We start from the raw sequence: 20,479 nt of genomic DNA, 5'->3' as shown, positions 1-20,479 counted from the left end.
TTATAATGTTTTGCAAATTATGTCTAAAATAAGGATTTCAACCTTTTCTCGCCTGAGCAGAGAACTAGGCTTCAAACTTTTTACAACCAGCTGTTGATTACCTAATAGGATGGAGGGATAGCCTAATCTTTAGGTTAATTCCTTTCTCATGTTTCCAAGTGGACATTTCACCCGACGTAATTTTTAGGAAGCTCACACATCGGAGAAGCAGCTGCGTTCTTCTTGAAATTCGGTTGTAAAACTTCCCTTTGAACGTCATTTCACTTCCTACCTTTTCGTGCTTATTGGGTAAAATACCGCCAGAGATAGAAAAGTATTTTCAGAACGCTTAAAGCGAGAAAGTTAAACTACTTGTACACATTACCACCACTTTCGACTGAAACGGGCTTAAAGCACGGTGTGAATAGCGAAATGTGAAGCACGGACTAACGATTTTTTTGATTTTTTTTTGGTCGGGATGGGAAAGGTTCGAAATTGGCCGACAATCTCAAATTCTACACACTCCATTTAAATGCCCATCTTTGCATTTCTGAAGTAAAAACTATAATAGCAGAAACCAAGAATGAAGCACTTCTGAACACGATCATTTGGCATTTCCCGACTGTTTGAGATCCCTAAATTTGAGGAATTCATTTCCTGTGGTCAGGGTGTGGACGGGATTTTCCCCCCGATCCCGGTACCAACTGCTTGAGATCCCGAACACCCTATGAAACAAACAAACCGGAGTAGGGAATTCCAGAGAACGTGGGATGCGAGAAAGGGCTTTGGAAGCAAGAAGTACTCACAGTGCGGCCTGCGGGGCTCCTGGACGCGCATCTGGAGAGGAATGTGGACAGGAACTCTGGAGAAAGCTCTCCCCTCTGGCTGCGGCTGGAACGCTCTTCCTTCGGGAATCTGGAACGCTCTTCCCTCAGGAAGCGGGAACACCCTCCCTTCGGGAAGCGGGAACGCGCGCCCCTCGGCCGGCAGGGGGAAGGCCCTGGCCTCCGCGTGGACGGGAGAGGGGTGGACGGGCAAGTGCAGGGGGACGTGGCCGTGGGGCGGCATGGGGCGCACGGGCGGACCGGCGACGTGCATCGGCAGAGGGACGGGAAGCGGGGCGTGCACGGGGATCGGGACGGCGGCCTGGGGCACGTGGTGAGGGCTCTTCACGTGCAGGGGCATCGGGGCCTGGAAGGGTAGGGGCAGGTGGACGGGGCCCGGGAGGGGGATCACCAGGGGCGTCGACATCATCTCCATCGGGGCGTGCCTGCGGAAAAACAACCACATATCGGTAGTCATATCCTGGCGGCCATCTTGAATCAGACCATCTATTCATACACTACGAAGTACGCGATAATTTCCACATACCCTTAAAATTAGGTCTCGGAAGTTATTGAAATATCATATTTCTTTCAATTGATTGCTTTTTTTCTCTCTTTGCTTCGTGAGGTTTAAACCAGCACACAATGGCTCTTATAGAATGATTCAACTACTCTCTTGTAATTTATGAAAAAAACAAAAACATTTTAAGAGCAGAAATTATTTTAGGTTATTCTTTAAGTCATTTTTAAAAACTTTTTACGTCATCAACTTCCCAGCCCTACTTCTAATACAGGTAAATTGAAGAACAACCGACATATAAGAATTAACTGTTCACTGACTGCTTTACAAAATACACTGCCTTGTGCTTTACTTCTAATATTGTTGCCTTTCATTTCTTAACTGCCATCTTCCGAATACTTCTCAGGAATATTAAATTTGACAATTCACTTAAATTTAATAGAAAACCACTCTCTATATGCTGATATAACAGTGTGCTACGTCTGAAACACCAGAAATATCTTCGGTAAACTGACATCCCAGGTGATCGTTCAGGAATCACAAGACTAGTCGTAGAATTATGGAGTACTTTTTCCCAAGATTGCTAACACTATTCCAGTTTAATAATAATAATAAGGAGTCGCCTTACCTTTGGTCCTTGCCGCTCTCGCAGAAGATGGCCATCTTCTCCCCCGAGAGGTGTTCGTAGCGAGGGTCGGTGGTGAGGTTGAGGCCGAAGGGAAGCCTCACGGTCTTCGGTTGGTGGTCAACAACCTCCTCCGCCTTCCTCTTCTCCACCACGCAGTTCATGCGCGCCCTCTGGTTCTTCTCCACCAGCATCTGAGGAGGAAACGGACACGAAACTTTGCAATCACGGTATATTTTAACTAACTTACTATATGTATATATGTGTGCTGTTTGCTTTACGTTGCTATTTTACTATTTTTGGCTAATAGTGACGATGAATGCAAGTGACTGACCACACAGGGAGCCCAAATTGTGCATTTGTGTGCGTGTGTGTGTTTGTGTAAATGTGAATCGAATTCGGAGGAAATCTCTGAAAAAATGTGACCCCACACTCCGAAAAAAAACCAAATAAACTAATGCTTTTATTGTGTGCGTAAAGCCCCGTTTGAATTAAAATTTAATGTTTGTAGACATTGAAAGGTGCAGCCACCAGCAATCAAAAGGACTCACTTCCATGTAATGCGTTATGTGTACTGTCTAACTGTACGGCGATGAACTAAATCCAAGAGAAGGTTCGACCAAAGCCTTAGATTTAGGCAACACACATAACGCATTACATGGATTACAGGATGTAGGATTCCATTTGATTGCTGCATGGACGTTGTATTTCCAATCTACCATTCTAATTGGCAACCCTGTTTAAATGATACCTGGAGACACACGTACTTCCTTATAGTGGCTCAGAGATCACAAGACATTGTCGTAGCTTCCATTCCGGGAACTCTTTGAAAGCACCTCGTGCAAATACTCACCCCGGCCAGCTCGTCGAAGTCCAGCTGCAGGGGGAGCTTGATCTGGAACTGGTTCTGCTGGGGGAGCTCCTGCTTCTCGGTGGCCTGGCTCTCTTCTTGCTGCAGTGGGTCCACCAGGTGCTCGAACCGCGGCTTGTCCTGCAACGACAACGCACGCTTAGTGACACTGTTTCAAATACCAGAAGGTAACAATAAAACATTGAACCTTGCAACACTGACGCTCATTTCATACAGGAAGAACATTACAAGCGGCGTCTCTCCTTTTTATTCAACTGAAGCTATTTCTCGTGAAGAAAGTCCTCGTTTCTTCATCCAGTGTATATAGCACCCACCCAAGAGATACACGACAATGTTTAAGTCCACTTTAGGCTCAGATACTCCAATAGGGACTGAGATTACCAACCACTACACTTGTGAATTCATCAGGAATCGAACCCGGGATCTGTTGATTGCAAAGTGACTGTGTTAGCCAATATGATATGGCATGGTCACTATCCTAACATATACCGGCCAAAGAAATTTACCGGTAGAAGTAATATAATAATAATATTAAAAATGGAAATGCATCTTGCACTTTTTGCTTAATTTAAAATTGTTTCCCATTCTTGTTAATGTTGCACGCGCTACGTTAGATAAAAATCAATTAGCTATTACACCTTGATTTAGAATTTCATCCGGGTGTTGTCTGCTTCGGTTGTTATGGCTGCTAAGATATCCTTTCAGTTTTTCAACCCTTCTCTTCCTATCTTCTTTTTTTCCTTCTTCGTTTATCTCTGTCTTGCTTTCTATCGCCCTCTTTCTGTTATCCTCTCTCCCTTTCTTTTATTGTCTCCCTCTGCTAACTTTTCTTTCTTTCTTCTTGTTTCTTTCTCCTTCAATCGCTTTCCTCTCTTTATTTTCTATTTTTTACATTTCTGTGCGTGTACATCTTGCTATATTGTAAATTGATGCAGCTTAGGCTAACAGAAATAACAGAATGAGGAAACAAAAGAACACTGACAAGTGCTGCCACTAAACGCAAGAACCACGAACTGAAGTGATAAATCTACTTTCATCTTGTAACAATGGCACCGCCTGTTCCAGAGAAGTGCAGGAGAAATTGCTTCGTGGAAGATTGGAAGTAATAATCGTGCTAAACACGCGAAAGTGCAGTCGAGCTGTCGTTTCCAAAGGGAAATAAATCTATCCCGCTGTTTGCATTTGTGAAAAAAAATATTCCCGTGGGAAGTGAGCTAGAAAACCGCAGTCGTCAGCAATTTTTTACGGAAGGTGTTTCTTCCGAGAGCCTGAAAGCCCGGAAGGCAACGAACGCCACTGACACGCTCGGGGAACCAGGAAGAAAGGTTCAACGCCTCCGACCCCAAACAGAGACTTTCCCTCGTCAGCCTCAATTGACGCTGACAGAAGAAGATCGGAGAGCAAGTGGAGTGCATGCAGGTCGGTCTATCACTGGTAGGCAACTTGAAAGGAAATGACGTCAAGTATATCTCCAGAAATTATGTTTAAGGACCCTAATATTGGCAAATAGAATGGCGTATCTACGTACGGTCACGGACACTTCTGGGTTGTAAAAATGTCCTTGACTTTCAATGCAATCAGAAGTGACTGTACAACCCAGGGGAAAATAATTTGTTTTCAGGTAATATTTTACTTTAAAATTAAATCAAGAAGACTTAGTGGCCACGGGGTATGTGGCACGAATGGAAGAGGAAAAAGGAGTTTGCATGATTCTTGGAAAACCTGATGGTAAGATACCTGTAGGAAAGTAAATACGAAGATGGAGGGATAAAGTTGAGATGGATCTAAAGGAAATCGCTAAGGATGGAAAAGATTGGATTGATCTTGCCCGGGATAGGGACAGATGGAAGGCTTGCGTTGCTGCAGCCATAAACCTTCGGGTTTAAGAAGGCCAGAGAGTTAGATAGTTAGTTAGATATTACTTTACTATTTTTGAATGCAAGAACCTAAGATTTTCTCTGGTCTTCAAACCAATAATAACAAAATTATGAAATTACAGAAATACGTTACGTGATGTTTAGAGACAGATAGCCTAAATTTATTGGCAAAATTTATCCACGCCCCAGAACACCCTTCTCTACAAATCCTGGACAAACACTCGATAATTATTCTATTTTTCTATACAGTACTGAATTACCATTTTAAACTGAAACAGTATCAGCATTAAAACAAGAACAACAATAACAACAAAAAAATAGAGCGCAACAAAAAAAAATACACACAAATTGTTAACAATTTTCTGAAACTGTGCTCTGACAAAAATATATTAACATTTGGAGGCAGGTTATTTTGTGAGCGAAAAATCCTATAGAAAAGAGACAGCTGTAGAAGGGAGAGCCTTGTAGTGGGATTTGGAAAGAGCTTTACGTTGAGGGTTGATAATGTGGGTACGCGTAGATGAAATGTGTTGATCAGAAAATCGGAATTAATTTTGCCATTCATGGTTTTTTGCAAAAATTTCATATCTGCTAATTCACGACGAGTTTGTGGTGGTTAAACGTTCAAGACAGATATAATATCTGTGATTATATGGTTTTGTTGATAATTTATATCTACAAGCCCATTTTAGCATACATGCACGCACGCACGCAACAGAGAACTTCATTCGGGTGAGCTCCGATACCCTTTCTCTGTTCTCTCTATTCTCTTTCTATCTTCACCTCTTCCTTCCTTCTTCTCTTTCTTGCTTTTATCGTTCTCTCCCTGTTTGCTCTGTCTGTCTTTCTTTCTCACTGTTTTCCTAAATCTCTTTTTATCACTTTTCTCTCTTTAAGTCTGCAAAACACCAGTTTCCAGATGCTTGCGAGTCGTGAGATATGGATCTTCTTCTCATGCAGCATGCAAGTAGACATGAAATGTAGAAATGTGTGTGTGTGGGGGGGGGGGGGCAATAGGAGATTAATGACCCCTCGTTGGGCTAAGACGACGATTTTGTTCAGCTGTCATCCACTAAGAAATTATATACACACATGTTCTCATGTTTAGAAGTTATTCGCATTTATATTAAGTAATGACACATTTATTACATAATCTATGCGCAGAAAGTACTTCTAAAATATTATGTTTCAGGAGTCAAAAAGAAACAAAAATACATTCCGCTTGACATGCATGAGGGTTTTGATGTGTTGTGCGGTTGGCAATACTGTGAATTTTCTCAGTGTCTGCGCTGTAAGCAGTTCGGCGGTTGAGAAAAGACTGGCACGGAAGATTCTGAGCTCAGTTGTCGCGCGGATTGATACATAAAACCTGCTGCAAACTTAGCTTGACGCTTGGCTTAGATCGAGTGAACTTTTATCATTAGTTTTATACGACATTTGCGGGGGCGAGCGATGGAAAGCCAACGGGTGATCGCTATTTAAAGTTATGTCAGATGACGATTCATTATTGGCTCTAGCAGGGAGATCGCATACATTTAGACGTATAGGGGAGCGATGTTATATGACTAAAGGGGTAGGGGAAGGCACGTTTTTTTTTTTTTTTAACCACGGACTTACGGAACGTTACAAATGAACTAGCATGGAAGTCTGTTACATTACCAAAACTGATTTTTCGGTGGCCTGTTCGAGCGTAAACGCAGATTTGTAGATTTGATTGTGGTTTACAGAAGAACGAAAATATGGCTTGGACCGATCCCTTTGGGGGAGAGGCCTTCCCGTTGGCGCAGTGGTAGCGTCGTCGCCGTGTAAACAAGGGGTCTCGGGTTCGATACCAGGTGAAGGCACATAGTGGTTCGGATCCCACTTTAAACTGTAGGTCTAGTTCCCATTAGCCTTACTGTGCATAATAAATCAAAAACCTTTGGGGGAGGGAGTTGATGCCCTTAATAATTCAAAGAACAACATTGCACAAGAGACATGTAGGCGTTCCAGACTCAGGAGAGAAGATATGACGGAGAACACTGGCGTACGCAGAGGGGAGGGGGGCTGATGGGGCTACAGCCCCTCCGGAAATTTTGAGAAATTCAAGATTTTCAAATGTAAGCAGTAAAGAACTCGGGGGGGGGGGCAAAGTGATAACTAAAACCCCTCCTTAAAATGGCCCCGATTACATCTTTTTGGTCTTTGAACAACATTTAAGACTAAGACAATTCCAAGCCCTTCCTAAAATAAAATCCCACGTACGCCAGCGATGTAGAAGAATCCCACATCTTGATAGGAATTGTCAAGGCAAACTATTGTAGGTGGCAGCAGCCCTGTTGTGTCCCCACGCTTTTGATCGGCATTTGTTCTCCCATTTAAATACATGGGAAATTTGATGCCGAACGTGCTGCTATTACATTAAATTGAAAGTTTAATATCATCTTAACCTCGGAAATGATGTCTGAACATGATAGTTGACTAATCAGTACTGTAAAAGTAAGAGTTTTGAAAAGACGATCGCCAACAACAGAAAAGATATCGGAACTAAAAAAAAAACTTAAAATTTGCACAGCACTTTTTTACGTCACTTGCAATTTTCACAATTTAAGTGATATATTGTTGAGAATCCGGTAAAGAATAAGCTATAATATTTCCGCGCGACTGAAACTTTTATTTTTATAGTTGTTTTAATAACTGACTCTTTATCGCGTGATATTATACTTTTTCACGTTGCTAGCAAATATGGTCCTTTGTTTTATATACACACATTTACCGTCAAGAATAGTTATTACAAAAAATATTTTTTCTTCTGTTTCGTGTCTCGCAACCTCTAGAGCTATCTTATTTACAGGAATTATAATTTTAAAATTGTTGTTACCAAGAAAATGAAGGACGAAAATACGAGGGGAGAATATCTGCTTAATACAATGAAAACATACGTTATATTAAATTATCGGAATGGGCATAGTGTATAATAATATATATCATGCGTTTACGCACTATCTTTATAATTTTGCGACTTTCTTCGATTCCTACCCGCCGTTGAATTAGACATGCTCGCAACCAGAAAAAAAGCAAAGCATAGTGTAAAAGAATACATTTTTGTATTTCCGACCCATGGCAGCTAGAGACGACCCAAATGACGTTAAATTTAGTGTTCTTTGTGCATAAACGTATTATATTTAGCTCATTTTCGCAACCGTTCCGTTGCGCTTTAATATATTAATTCTTAGGTTCAGGAGAATGTAATTTTCGGAAACTTATGACTGGCTACATAATCTTTAAGCTTTGCTAAACCCATTTTTATTATCGATTTACGTGAGAAATTCTTACCTTCATTGAAAATAACGTTTGAATAGCCATCCCATCGGTCTCCAATGTAAAGCTTAGGGCAACAAAATGACGAACGAAATTATTTAGGGATGCAACAGGGGTGGCGCCGCCACCGGAAAAGTTTGGCAACGATCAGCCCCATTGCTACAGCGCCTTGAATAACGTAGTGTGGGAAACGACCCAAGAAACTGGTTCCCCGAGACGATGACAAGTAGATGGCAGTGCGATCGACCCAGGTGCTAATTTTGTTATGAAAGTTATGCGGCTTAGTTAGTTTTTGGAATATATTGTGTAATTTGTTTATCTAGAAAGGCGGTAAGTGAATTGATGGAAACAGTTATATTTGTGGAGTGATTTGCAGTCACGAAATGGCATTAATTTGGAAGGTAAAGGTAAAAGGTAAAGTGTTCCCCTGTGCATAGCACCACGCCATGAAGGCGTATAGGGGGTGTGGGGGTAACGCCCCACACTTTCTTGATCCGGTCGTGACTGGGGGTGATCTGATCAGCATCACGCCCCTGACCGCCTTTACCCCCCAGGGTTTCCCCCAGGTACCCATGTTATTCGACGCTGGGTGGGCGCCGGGACCGCTTTCACCGTTAGAAAAGTTCCCGGAAAGAAAAGTAAAATAAAATTAATAAATAAATAGCATGCGTAACACAAGAAGAAACATCGCAATGTGATTCCGGACGTCAGGTCTTGGACAGTGTATTAGAGTTTATTTTTCTATGTTATTAGAGTATAAATAGTATCCTGAGAGATATTTCATACCGAGGCGACAAACCACAAATGTCGCTTGAAAGCGAGCAGTCGGAAATCAATGCAGCCTTTCGAACCGTAGGGACAAAAGTTCTGACTGCACCGTTTCCTCAAGGAGATTTTACACCAAAGCGACACGCGACAAACGATACGAGGATTTCACACCAAAGCGACACGGGTCATTCGGTCCAAGGCAACTTTCATACCGAAGTGACACATGTTGTTTGGAAAGGAGCCAATCAAGAGCAACATTTCACGTCGTAGCGGCATGACGGGAAGCACAGGCCAGCGTTCGGTTGGTGAAATCCTCAAGCGATAAGTGTCGCGTGCCGCTTGTCGCTTTGGTGCGCAATCTCACTAAAGCAAGACACTCATTGCATCGCGTATGCGCGAACAACAAACCACGGCAACATGTTGCAAGCTATTGAGGAAATGGTCCAGTTTGAGCGACGCAGAAGCGACAAAGCGACACGTGTGGCTTATCGTGTCGCCTAGATCTGTTGTTGTAATGTGCGGTTTATCGTGTCGCCTATCTGTTGTTCGCAAGCAACGCTTGCTAATAGGCTGAAGGCACCATGTAGCTTGTCACTTAGTTGGGAACTCCCCCTGTAGCGCGTCGCTTCGGTCTCAGCACCCTTCCTTTAAGGAGCTTTCCGACCGAAGTAACAAGTAGCACGCGAATACGCCATATGAACGTGTCGTTTGCTGTTTGGACCCTCATGTGCAATGAATGATATTTTACAGTCTGGAAGTGTGTGTCACTAGTGTGTCAGTGTGAACATCCCGTGTCGCTTGTCCCATTGGTTTGAAAGTTTCCTTACACTCATGTCGATGGCACTAAGAAAGTGTTGAGGGGTTCCCCTTGTCATTTCATGCAATCATCATTATCATCATCGCCGCGATTAGTTTAAAACGGAAGAAAAGAGACAGTAAATATCAAAAATACAAATGCTTCAGTGTGTATATCTTTAAAGGAAATGATGATGATGATAATAATAATGAACCTAATTCATAGATACACAAAAATTTAGTTGCCAAGAACATTCCACGCGTATTTTTTCTCCCGTATTATTAACGAAAGTATGACGATAACAGGACGTTGTCGACTGTCTAGAATGTTCGTTAATATCTTCGCGACCACTGTACCAAATATCATAGCAATTATCACATTCATAGAAATGCTTCATGTAAAGGAATCAGACGTTGCAGCGAAAACTCCATTTATACTTCCATTATAAGCAGTCGAACACCAAGCACCGGGGTCAACACGCCTCTAGCGGATCATTTTCGAGTGGAACCAGCCACAGAGCGCAGAACCATGCCGTTTTCCACACTAAGTTATTCTAGGCGCTGTACCATTGCTTTGTCATTTCGCAGTGCCAGTCTCGGGTAAATGGCGAGGAGTTGCAGAACCTTCCTTTGGCATTTGAGCTACGTGAAAGGCCTGTGCAAAGAGGAGAAGACGAAAGCGAAAGGAAGATGGCACCGCTGGAGGAGAAAACGGGGTCGTCACGTGACCACAACTGGGTCATTGGTTCATCAGGCTGCGACCTCCATAACTCCACAACACGGCAAGGAGCGAGCGAAGGACGCCATTTTGAACGAAGGAAGATGCGTGGGATGGGAGCTGCCTTTGGTGATGCCGATGGTCGTTTGTTTGTGTTCCATGGTCACGGCAGAGGAAGGACGGTGGAGCATAAAACTAGACTCCTGGAATAGTGAAAGGAGCAGCTTGCAAATACTTGCAAATTGCTTTTGTAACTGTTTTTTCCCCTTGGCGATCTTCTTGTGATTTCAACTACTGACAGAGCTCTGGAACAGCCGCTTTCTTCTTGGCTTGAATCGAATTGATGTTTTAAGTCCACTTTTTGCACAGATAGGCTAATTGGGACTGGACCTACAGTTTAAAGTGGTATCCTAACTACTGTGCAATGTGCCTCCACCTCCACCAGGTATCGAACCCGGGACACCTTGATTACAAGGGCACGACGATACCACTACGCCATCGGGGAGGCCCACTTCCTTCTTGGCAATGAATGCACTAGACCAATGTTTCTCAACCGTCCTGTACCTGGCCCAGGCATCAATTTTACCGCGTCCCGAGAAGTTCTGAAATTTACGACTTGTAGCCAACCATCTGGAAAGATAGCTTGTCGTTCGGGTTTCGACATCGATAACAGAAAATGCTGACGTCACATTGGTGGTGAGCCTTCAAATTTAGTATGAACAGAAATTTTCATTAACAAATATTTTGAACTGGAAATATCCTGATTATTGGGAATTTTCGGTGTCCAAAATGCACATGAAAATCAGCACCCACCAAATTTAACGATATTGGTCAGAGAAAACTAAAAGATTCTATTAGATCCTGTCGTTGACGACTAATTTAAACCAAATGTTATGTTTGTCAATAAGCCTAGACATAACCGAACTAATACTCTCCATGATTACGCTACAATTTATTTATTAGTAATATATGTTAGCATATATAGTTTAAAGATTAGAAAGCTATTTAAGAGTATAATGGTTGGGATCGGGGCATAGACTTAAAAAAACGGTTTTCTCACGAAGGTTTATAGTTTAAATTAGCCTCCGTAGCCAATGAAAACTACACTAAAAATTAACTTACAACGCTTCTTCGAAGGAAAAATTCCATTTTTATAATCGTGCTGGCGTATCCAAGTGAAAGCAAAACAGTTCACAATAAAAACTTTGCTCATTGTTGGTCAAGCTGGTAAAAAGTAAAATGCAGGCAAAAAGCCAATCATGAGACAAAAGAAGTGTATTTTCCCAACAATCACGAGATATTGCAGAGGCGTCTCCTGAACGCATGCGGTGCATGCTGCGCATGCGTCAATTGTGGGAAAAAAGATATCTGCTCTGCGACGACATTAATGAGCATTTCTACATTCTAATTTCTTCATATAGGAGAAGTATTTATTTTACACGAGAGCGCTCAATTAAGCTTATATTACATTTCTTGGATCTGAAGTGACGCATGCGTCAATTGTGGGAAAATAATTATTACTTTCTTTCACTTCAGATCAGAAATGTAATATAAGCTTAGTTGAGCGCTCTCGTGTAAAATAAATATTTCTCCTATATGAAGAAATTAGAATGTAGAAATGCTCATTAATGTCGTCGCAGAGCAAGCTGTGCTTCCTCCCACAATTGACGCATGCGTTCAGGAGACGCCTCTGATGATATTACATATATTATGTTAGCAGAAAGAAATTGTTCAAAATTGTAAAGAAGAGTACACTCCTTCAACAATCGATAATTATATTTCTCCTGTAGAACGCTCGTTGCCATGAATGAATGGACACGCACATGGGGAGCGGCTTAGGGTGTGCGGGTAGGAAATTTTTGGTCGGGACGGTTCATCCCGTACGGTGAAAAGTACAAGCAAGAAAGTCTGAGTAAACATGGGGTCGCAAACGAACCGGTTGAGAGATAATTGCGAATGAATGGTTACGATCTGCCACTGACTTAATTGTTTGTACACATCGCATACTTTTCACGTGTGAAGTGCCAAAGTCATACAACAGAATTAATTCGCCTCGCAACATATTACTGTCGCTATTATTACCAAGGACTATTGTGCTGTACAGTATATTGCATGTTCAGCAGTGTTCAGTTATAAACAAAGAAACCTCGGAATGCGCAAGGAGGCAAGCGTACTACTATTGTACTTTTCACCGTTTCAGTTTCCGCTATTACTTCTGGTACACCCTGTGTAATAAAAGAAATATGGAATTTCCAGATGGCAAATGTTTGCCTTTTCTCGACAAACTCGGAAAAGTTTCGGAAAATACATACTCTCGATTTCTTCATATCATTTCTCCCTGAAGTGATCATCGTGGAACCCCGAAAATTCGGGATAGAGACGAGAAATTTGTTACTTGTAAAGAAAACCAAGATGTCTGCGAGTTCAAGTTTTACCACACGTCTTTGTTGAGGCACGGTAGCGTTCTCGAGTAAAGCGATTGGGAGCGAGGCTTCCTCGCCTGCGAAGTGCCTCAATAAGAGGGATAAAAGGTCTTCGCTTTTTCTCCATTGTGGCCGAGAAGAAGTAGGTTAATTGCCCGCCATCTTGTGACGTCACCCGTTAAAGGTGAAAGGTAGCTTTTCCCCGAGAGCTTTCCACTCGCTCGTACCTCTTCTGCAGCCAATTCGTCAGCGACTTAGGATTTGCATTCACCGGCGGCTGCGGGAGCCAATTTCAAGGCCAGAAACAAAGAGTTCTTTCGGTGCCAGCGGCTGCTAAGAACCATCGGAGCGCTGGTTCGGTGCCCTAGTTCCGCCTGCCGACGGGGAACATGGACGTTCTGCAAGTGACAATGCATTTCCCTGTTCGCAAGTCTTTGTGCGTTGTTGACAAGGGCTGAGTCGACTCTTTCTTTTGCTGTGTGTTCTTAGTGAAAGGCGCATGGAATTCTGGATCTGACTCAGCGCTTGTAGTACAGGAAGTTCTTGGGTGTAGTCAAGAGACCTGAAGCCGGAATGTGTCGAAAAAAAAAAATCATCAGAGGGGAAGCAGGGAGGCGGATGCCACCTCGGCCGAATCATCCTCCCCAGCTAGCGAAAAAAACTCGACAAATATTTTTTTTCTTCCAAGTATGAATTTTTGTATGGCATTTAGCAGGCCGCTTTGGCGGAGTGGTTAGCACATCGTGCTACGACGCCAGGTGTCCAGGGTTCGAACCCCGGCCTGGGCATGGATGTTTGTGAATGTCCATTGATGAATTTCATGACAACATCACTCATCCCATCTTCGCAATCAGCCAAAAGTGGCACAAAAGCGAAGTAAAGAAAAGCAAATCAATCATTCGAATGGCATTTAGTGGCAATATTAACCGACTGCTTCTCAGAAAATAAGCAGGCCTGTTGGCCCGTTTGAAAAGTGTCAACCTTAACTTAAAAATACTTCGATAAAGGAAGTAAAATTCAGTTTATTTGCATTCCATCAGAATGAATTAAGAGAAAAATTGGTTAGCTCGAAAAACTGAATGTAAAATATTTGGAAAAATTTGGTTTGTGTAAGAAAAAAATAGATCAATAGTTACACATACTTATTAGAAACCCCATTTTCTAATAAGTATGTTAATTATTGATTAAAGTTTCTCTATTACCAAATTCTTTCCTAGCCCTTCACCTAATTCGGACCCACCAGCCGCCGCTGGTGTATAATACGGGAAGCAAGTCATACTCTAGTGATTTTCCTGCTGTGCAGAATGAGTTTTCAAAATTCCAAAAATTATATTTTATATGTCAAAGGTTGCACAATGCAAACATAATGACTAAATTTTTCTCCAAATTTTCATAGATTTCCCTTGAGGCGGGTAAAAGTTGCAACAAAATATTTCAGTGCATTGTTTTTTTTATTTTCTTTAAAGTAAAGTACTCTCCTGTGCTTTGCACCACGCCATGAATGCGTATAGGGGGTGTAGAGTTAGGGCCCACACTTTCTTGATCACGGCCGAAGGTGTGGGTGTTGTGATCAGCACCACGCCCCTGGCCGCCTTCACCCCTCAGTTTCCTACAGATATACACTTTATAAGTAGAGGCAGATATTTTTAGTAAATGGAAAAGCAAAATGTCGGTACAAAAACAGAGTCAATTTCGGGTTCAAAAGCGGTAAATAAAATAAAATTTCGCTGTTATAGCGGTGAAAAAGCTGTAAATAAAATGAGATTTTTGGTTTTGAAATTGTGAATATAACACTAAATTTGATTTAAAAACTGCTCTTACTACACAAAATAAACAAATCCCTTCTAACAACACATTTATGTCGTTACCAGAATATTAAGTTTATTCGTGCATGAAGGAGTCCATTTTTGCTTCTCAAATATTTACAGCAGAATTAATAAATTTTCTGTGAATTGCATAACTCACAGGACAATTCTGACTTCAGAAAGTGTTGTGGCGGTAAATAAACTCGAAAATTCCGTGTTTTAGAGTGTATTTCGCATTTTGCAGTTCATTTCGCATTATTTCGTGACAACACAGGATAGGAAATGCACCTCACACCTTTCAGAAACATGAAAAATTATCATTACAATGTGTTATCTCACATTTCGTGTTTTCGTCAAAAACGAAATATGCATGCCTCTATTTATACGACGCTGGGTGGGCGCCGGAGCCGCTTGAACAGGTGGAAAAAATGGTGTATCGTGTACGACTGGACAAAAATCAGTCGTGTAACCCTTCTCCCCCCTCGAAACTCCCTCGACTGGAGGCGAAAAGTCTGGGTTTCCTGAAGTTCATTCTTTGGCATGTAGGCTGACCTTAATGCGCTGCAAAGAGACCTTCCGCCACGCTCGTTCTTCCTCCCCGCAGTTTTTCCCCCAAGGAGCTGGTGTTAGGCTCTGATTATTCTCTGCAACGAACTGATTCCCGCGTTTGAGGCCAGCCAACACGGTCACCCGGAGAGCCGAGGCTTTTCGCAATGCACGGATCTCCGCTCGCTTACTCCGATCGCATCGCATCGCGTCGCATCCGCTCTTTCCCAACCGCCCTCTGTCGGAACGCTCTTCTTCCTGCAGAAACCTCGCGTTTTCTTCTCAGACATTCCGTTCGCAAGAAAGGGAAGATACTTGTAACGTCCCTATTCTGCTAGGCCACTTTTCGGGACGTCTCTTTCCTGTCCTTTTAGGTTAAATTCATTAATCGACAATTACAAAGATACGCCGGGACTCGAACCCAGCGCATTTGGTGGCGAGATGGTGAGTCGAGCCCTCACCCGTGGATGTTGAAAATAAATCCTTTATATATTCATAACCGCATTTGTAAAAATTTGGCAATGGAAATCGAGGCAGAGATACAGTGCCTAGCATAACGGTATTTTTGTCTAATAGAAAGAACCAATCAGAGTGCGAAATCCTGGGGGGACGGGGGGATTTCCCCTCCTGCAATAATTTTGGTCTCAAAAATCCCCCCACCAAAAATTTTCGGGGGCAGAGTTTTTCTTACAACAAACAAAAGATAAACAATTACTTTTAATTTCAAATACACTGTACTAAGAATAATATCGAATACATACACAAATTAGTGTAGTTGTGAGTGTTCAAAGCTTTTTCTCTGTCAAGAGATCATTAACAAATTACATCAATACGAACAATAAAAGTAAAACAAGAATGCAAAACAATAATAACTATGAAATTTAATTGATTTATGTTTATATAAAGGAAACAAAAACTTAATAAAAACTTACACATAATAAAACCAACTATTTCATAATTTATTAACATCTTGAACCAGTTAGCAAAGGACGTAGTTTGCTACTTTATAATATCTGATATATTTAAAAGTAATAAATTTATTTATTTTTAATTTAGTGATTTATTTTTACTTTTAATAACATTATAAATATGTATATCGTATAATTTATATGTATGTTTGTGGGGAGGAGGTTTCTCCCCCACCAGTCTTAGATGGTTTCGCACCCTGGAACCAATTGGAACATAACATAACGTGAGGGAGGGGGCTGGAGGTAGTGTTAGGCAATTACTTTAAGTTAGATACAAATACTTGCTCCGTACATGCACAAATCACAGCCATCCGAGGAGAGTGTGCGATCAGCACCACGTTCCGGCATGCAGGGACATTGATGCAAGGGCCTCCCCGATGGCGCTGTGGTAGAGTCGTCTCCTTGTAATCAAGGGGTCCCGGGTTCGATACCCGGTGGAGGCACAAGTGGTTCGGATCCCACTTTAAACTGTAGGTCCAGTCCCAATTAGCCTTACTGTGCATAAAGTGGACTTAAAACAACAAATCAACCATTGATGCAAAAACACCTGCCTGAAATCACCCACCCCAGGAATAGAATCAGGGCCTCGCAGCAGCAGTCAGACGCCCTACCAAGTGAGCTACCGCGGCTCTCAGAAAAACAGACGTTCCCAATATACTAATAAAATACAAGATATGCCAAAAAACAAAAGTGTACTGAGATTGGAATGGAATAATGCAATTGAGTCAGTGATGTTCCCAGGATTCTCGAAGGCAGGAGGGTTACGTGTACTTCTTCAGTAGTCAGCATCCATTTTACCATCTTTCCCTGCTTTGGACATTCTTTTTTGTTTTAGTAATACTGGGTCAAATGGGGGGGTTAGAGCACGGCACTGAATTGATTAAGCCAAGGCCCATAAAGAAATGCATTTTCCATCTGCCGAGGTAAAAAGAATTATGCATGTGAGCAAGTGACTATCATACTGGTTTAAAACTCACTTTCTGATTGGCTGCTTTCCTGTCAGTTGCTCGAATGTTGTCTACAGCACTGAGTGATTGATTTGGTTTATTTTACCTCGCATTTTAGCCTGTGTTGGATAATCATGAAGATGAGGATGAGTGATGATATGATGAAATTGATGAAGGGAAACTCACAAAGAACAGCCATGCCCAGGCCGGGATTCGAAACCGACGGAGGTCGACATCTACAAGAACAAACGTGCTTTGTTCCTCCCGGATTACAAGAAAGGATTCGTTGGATCATATATATCTCGGGATTTATGTAAGCATAATTCTGTTAGAATAAACAAATAGTTGCGAAGGAAAAGATGCATTGTGCGCCGAGACAATTCACAATAAGAAGTCCGCCACAATGGATTCGCAGGGCTGTTGGAAGAGGAGCTGCCTCTCTCCCGCCCGTCGAAATCTCCGGAGAAGATGGCTGCTCGCTGTTGACTTCGGACAACAGAAATAATGGAGGAAGACACTGGACAACAATGCAAGTTAATAAAAACTTTACTCCTGCATGTTTTGCGGTTTTGCAAGGATTTCTTGAGCCGTGCGTTTGCCTCGCAACGAGATATCTGACGGAAAATGAACGGTTTGTTCGCCCGAGAGAAAGCAGAACGCTTCCGCGTTTCTCAATGTTCACAAGATTCAACAATACAAGAGGAAGGGAATTTCCCAGTGCGATTGCATTTCGTTTATTTTATATCACTGCTCTTTCTCTTTAGGTTAACCGCGACGATAGGGATGAAATTGATGGACACATCGTCAGTCGGCCACCGAAGGTTGCAGGTTCGGGTCCGGACAGGACGGCATGACTCTGAGATTCGCTTCATCGATTTCATCAAAACATCTTTTATCCTCATCGCCATGATTGCCGTAAAGAGGGAAAACAGGGACGAAAAGTAAGGAAAATTCAAAATATACAGGATGGCTGATCAGTGGCGTGCCCAGGATTACTTTGTTTAGTAGTCGGTCGTCTTTATGTCATCTTTTCCAACCGTCAATATTCTTCTTCTTTTTTTAAAGAAGTACTGGGTTAAAAGTGGGTTATAACCCCCACCAAATCCCACTCTGGTACGCACCAAAGCTGATGAAGCCATATCTCCCCAATGAGGTCGATTGTTTCTAAAATAGTAAGTTTCATAAGGTCATTACATTTGAAATTATTCTCTATTGAAAGCGAAAAATATTAATAATAAGTGGACTAGGACAGAGGTTCCCCAAGTGTGCGCCGCGAAATGTTCAAATACTTTCACTAAAGTTCAATCAATCAACGATATGATTGTTCCAAATATATGATTATTTAGTACTTATTACATGTAAAATGTTTCTGAATTTGACATACGTGTTTATTTTAAAACTTTAAGCAAACAACCTAACCACCCTAACTGAGCGTTGCAAGGGTTAGATGGGCCTACATTCTGACTTGGGCGCCCTTAAAAAATCTTGAAACACTAAGGGCACCGTGAAACGAAAAGGTTTGGGATCCACTGGGCTAGGAGGATGTAATACAATGAGGCATCAATAATTGTCTCTTCTAACACACTTTCGTTGTCCCTGTGTTCTTCCATGCAAGTTCTTGCATCCCAGGAGTGAGCCTTGGTGTGTCTTGCAGCCGAGAGAAGGCGATAACATCTCAAGGCCCGATTCTTCGACCTTGGAAGCGGAGGAGGAAGAAACTGGGCCACAAGGGACGGGGAGACGGAATATGACGGTTCTCTCTGCTCTGTCCACGATGGCGAACATACGTTTTAAAGATATATATTGTCAGGGGTGTTGGGAGTTTTCATACTTATTCAGAGTTGTTTAAGACTTAAGTTCAAAACTACTTGTGAGACTTGCGTACGAAGAAAGATTGTATTTCAATTGGCTGATTTATTCAACACCCTTTTTGGTGATTTAGGTTAAACGCGAAGAACGTGACGAGGCAACGAACCTAACCTTACTAAGCGTCCGCAACCTACTTCAAAGCTACAGTTTCAGCATTCGTCTGAGCAAAACGATTCAAACGCTTCACTCTGAAACTTACAGGCAAGGAAACTGTCAAAACCAGTTCCAGAAGGGTCAGGAGCATGGGTGTAACTAGAGGCCTAATTTTGGTCGAGCAGAATCGAAAAGTTGCCTCCCATAAAAATAGGGTCCATGATTATTTGCTAAGTAACTACGACATTTTCAAAATCACAAATATTACTCCTTATTACTTTGCTCCTCAGGTCCAAGAGGTTTTAACCATGTAAATTTTAATGAGCTTGAAAATTAGCTGGGGGGCAAATGCCCCTTTGCCCCCGCTAAGTTAAGCCTATAGGCAGTACATATTTAACTTATAATATTGAACCACGAACATAGAAGCAGAACAAAGTATGAATGACGTGGTTCAAATACCAATGCACTATCTGGAACTTGAAGAAATTACTTAGCCGTAATTAAAGATGTCTCTTTTTGTTTTCCAGGGAGAGAAAAGCAGGGAATTTACTACGCATAACGATCTCCTTTTGAATGTTGAACCTTGTCTTGCCTAAACAAAGTAAACGAACATGGTGATGGACAGTTCGCGCCACGACCTACCTGTGCGTCGCCGGCCGTGGACGTCTCCGCTGGCTCCATTGGCATGCAGGACGAACGGGCCTCAATCCACGCGGCGGCCAGGATGAAGGAGCCGAGGACGAAGCTCGACAGGATGATGGTCACCGCCGCTATCTTCGCGATCTGCACCGCCGACGACCGCGGCTTCTGGTACGCCTGCAACGGAAAGTCATCGGAAGGTTCACTTACTTTCTTCTAGATAAGCTATAACTCCTAGACCTTGCACTGTTTTTCCCACTGAAGCGCTGCTCTTCAAGTGAGAGACATTTCGTGAGGGCAATAGTTGAGTGTAATATTAGACATACTCACAATTCGGAACAATATAGTTTATTAACATGTAACTAGTCAATATATAGTTCTTAGTCAGTTGACTGTGACTGAAGTTCAAAGATCAAAGGTAAGGTTACAGGCTTAGTCCAGTGTTTGTTCGGAGACTTAGATGATCCCTTTTGTTAATCAAGTTAACTGATTAGATTGGGCTATCTCATATCTTAGGATTAAAGTACTAGTGACTAAATATTGACTAGTTGCATGTTAATAAGCTATATTGTTCCGAATTGTGAGTGTGTCTAATGTATTACCCTCAACTCTTGCCCTCACGAAATGTCTCTCACTAGAAAAGCGGCGCTTCACCACTGGACACTATCTACAATTATCATATAATTCATTAAAATATAATATGTTCAATATGAGAATACGGACGAAAATATTTATAGTTAAAAAAAAAACACTTCACGTGAAACATTTGCTGGTAACAAATTAAGATTAAAATCCTAGGGTGTTCGGAAAAAATGCGCATAAGTCAGAAACTGCGATTTTCTGCTGGTTTCATTTAACTCACATTGAATCAATTAAGGGAAATGTTATATTGGGCATGTAAATATTCTAAAT

At 42.0% G+C, this 20,479-nt stretch overlaps 1 protein-coding gene across 1 annotated transcript in view; it reads right to left on the bottom strand.

Annotated features, from left to right (window-relative positions):
• Positions 1-20,479, bottom strand: part of Msr-110 (DUF3736 domain-containing protein Msr-110) — a 74,645-nt gene that overhangs the window by 963 nt on the left and 53,203 nt on the right. The window contains exons 3-6 of the mRNA XM_083143452.1: positions 19,571-19,744; positions 2,802-2,939; positions 1,952-2,142; positions 786-1,249 (exon numbers count right to left, since the gene is read on the bottom strand). Coding sequence (XP_082999578.1) covers positions 786-1,249; positions 1,952-2,142; positions 2,802-2,939; positions 19,571-19,744 — 967 coding nt within the window. The remainder of the gene's footprint in view (positions 1-785; positions 1,250-1,951; positions 2,143-2,801; positions 2,940-19,570; positions 19,745-20,479) is intronic.

Source organism: Lepisma saccharinum, chromosome 22, assembly GCF_977018435.1.
Source record: "Lepisma saccharinum chromosome 22, izLepSacc3.1, whole genome shotgun sequence".
Lineage (NCBI taxonomy): Eukaryota > Metazoa > Arthropoda > Insecta > Zygentoma > Lepismatidae > Lepisma > Lepisma saccharinum.
This window is presented reverse-complemented; position numbering and strand designations above follow the sequence as displayed.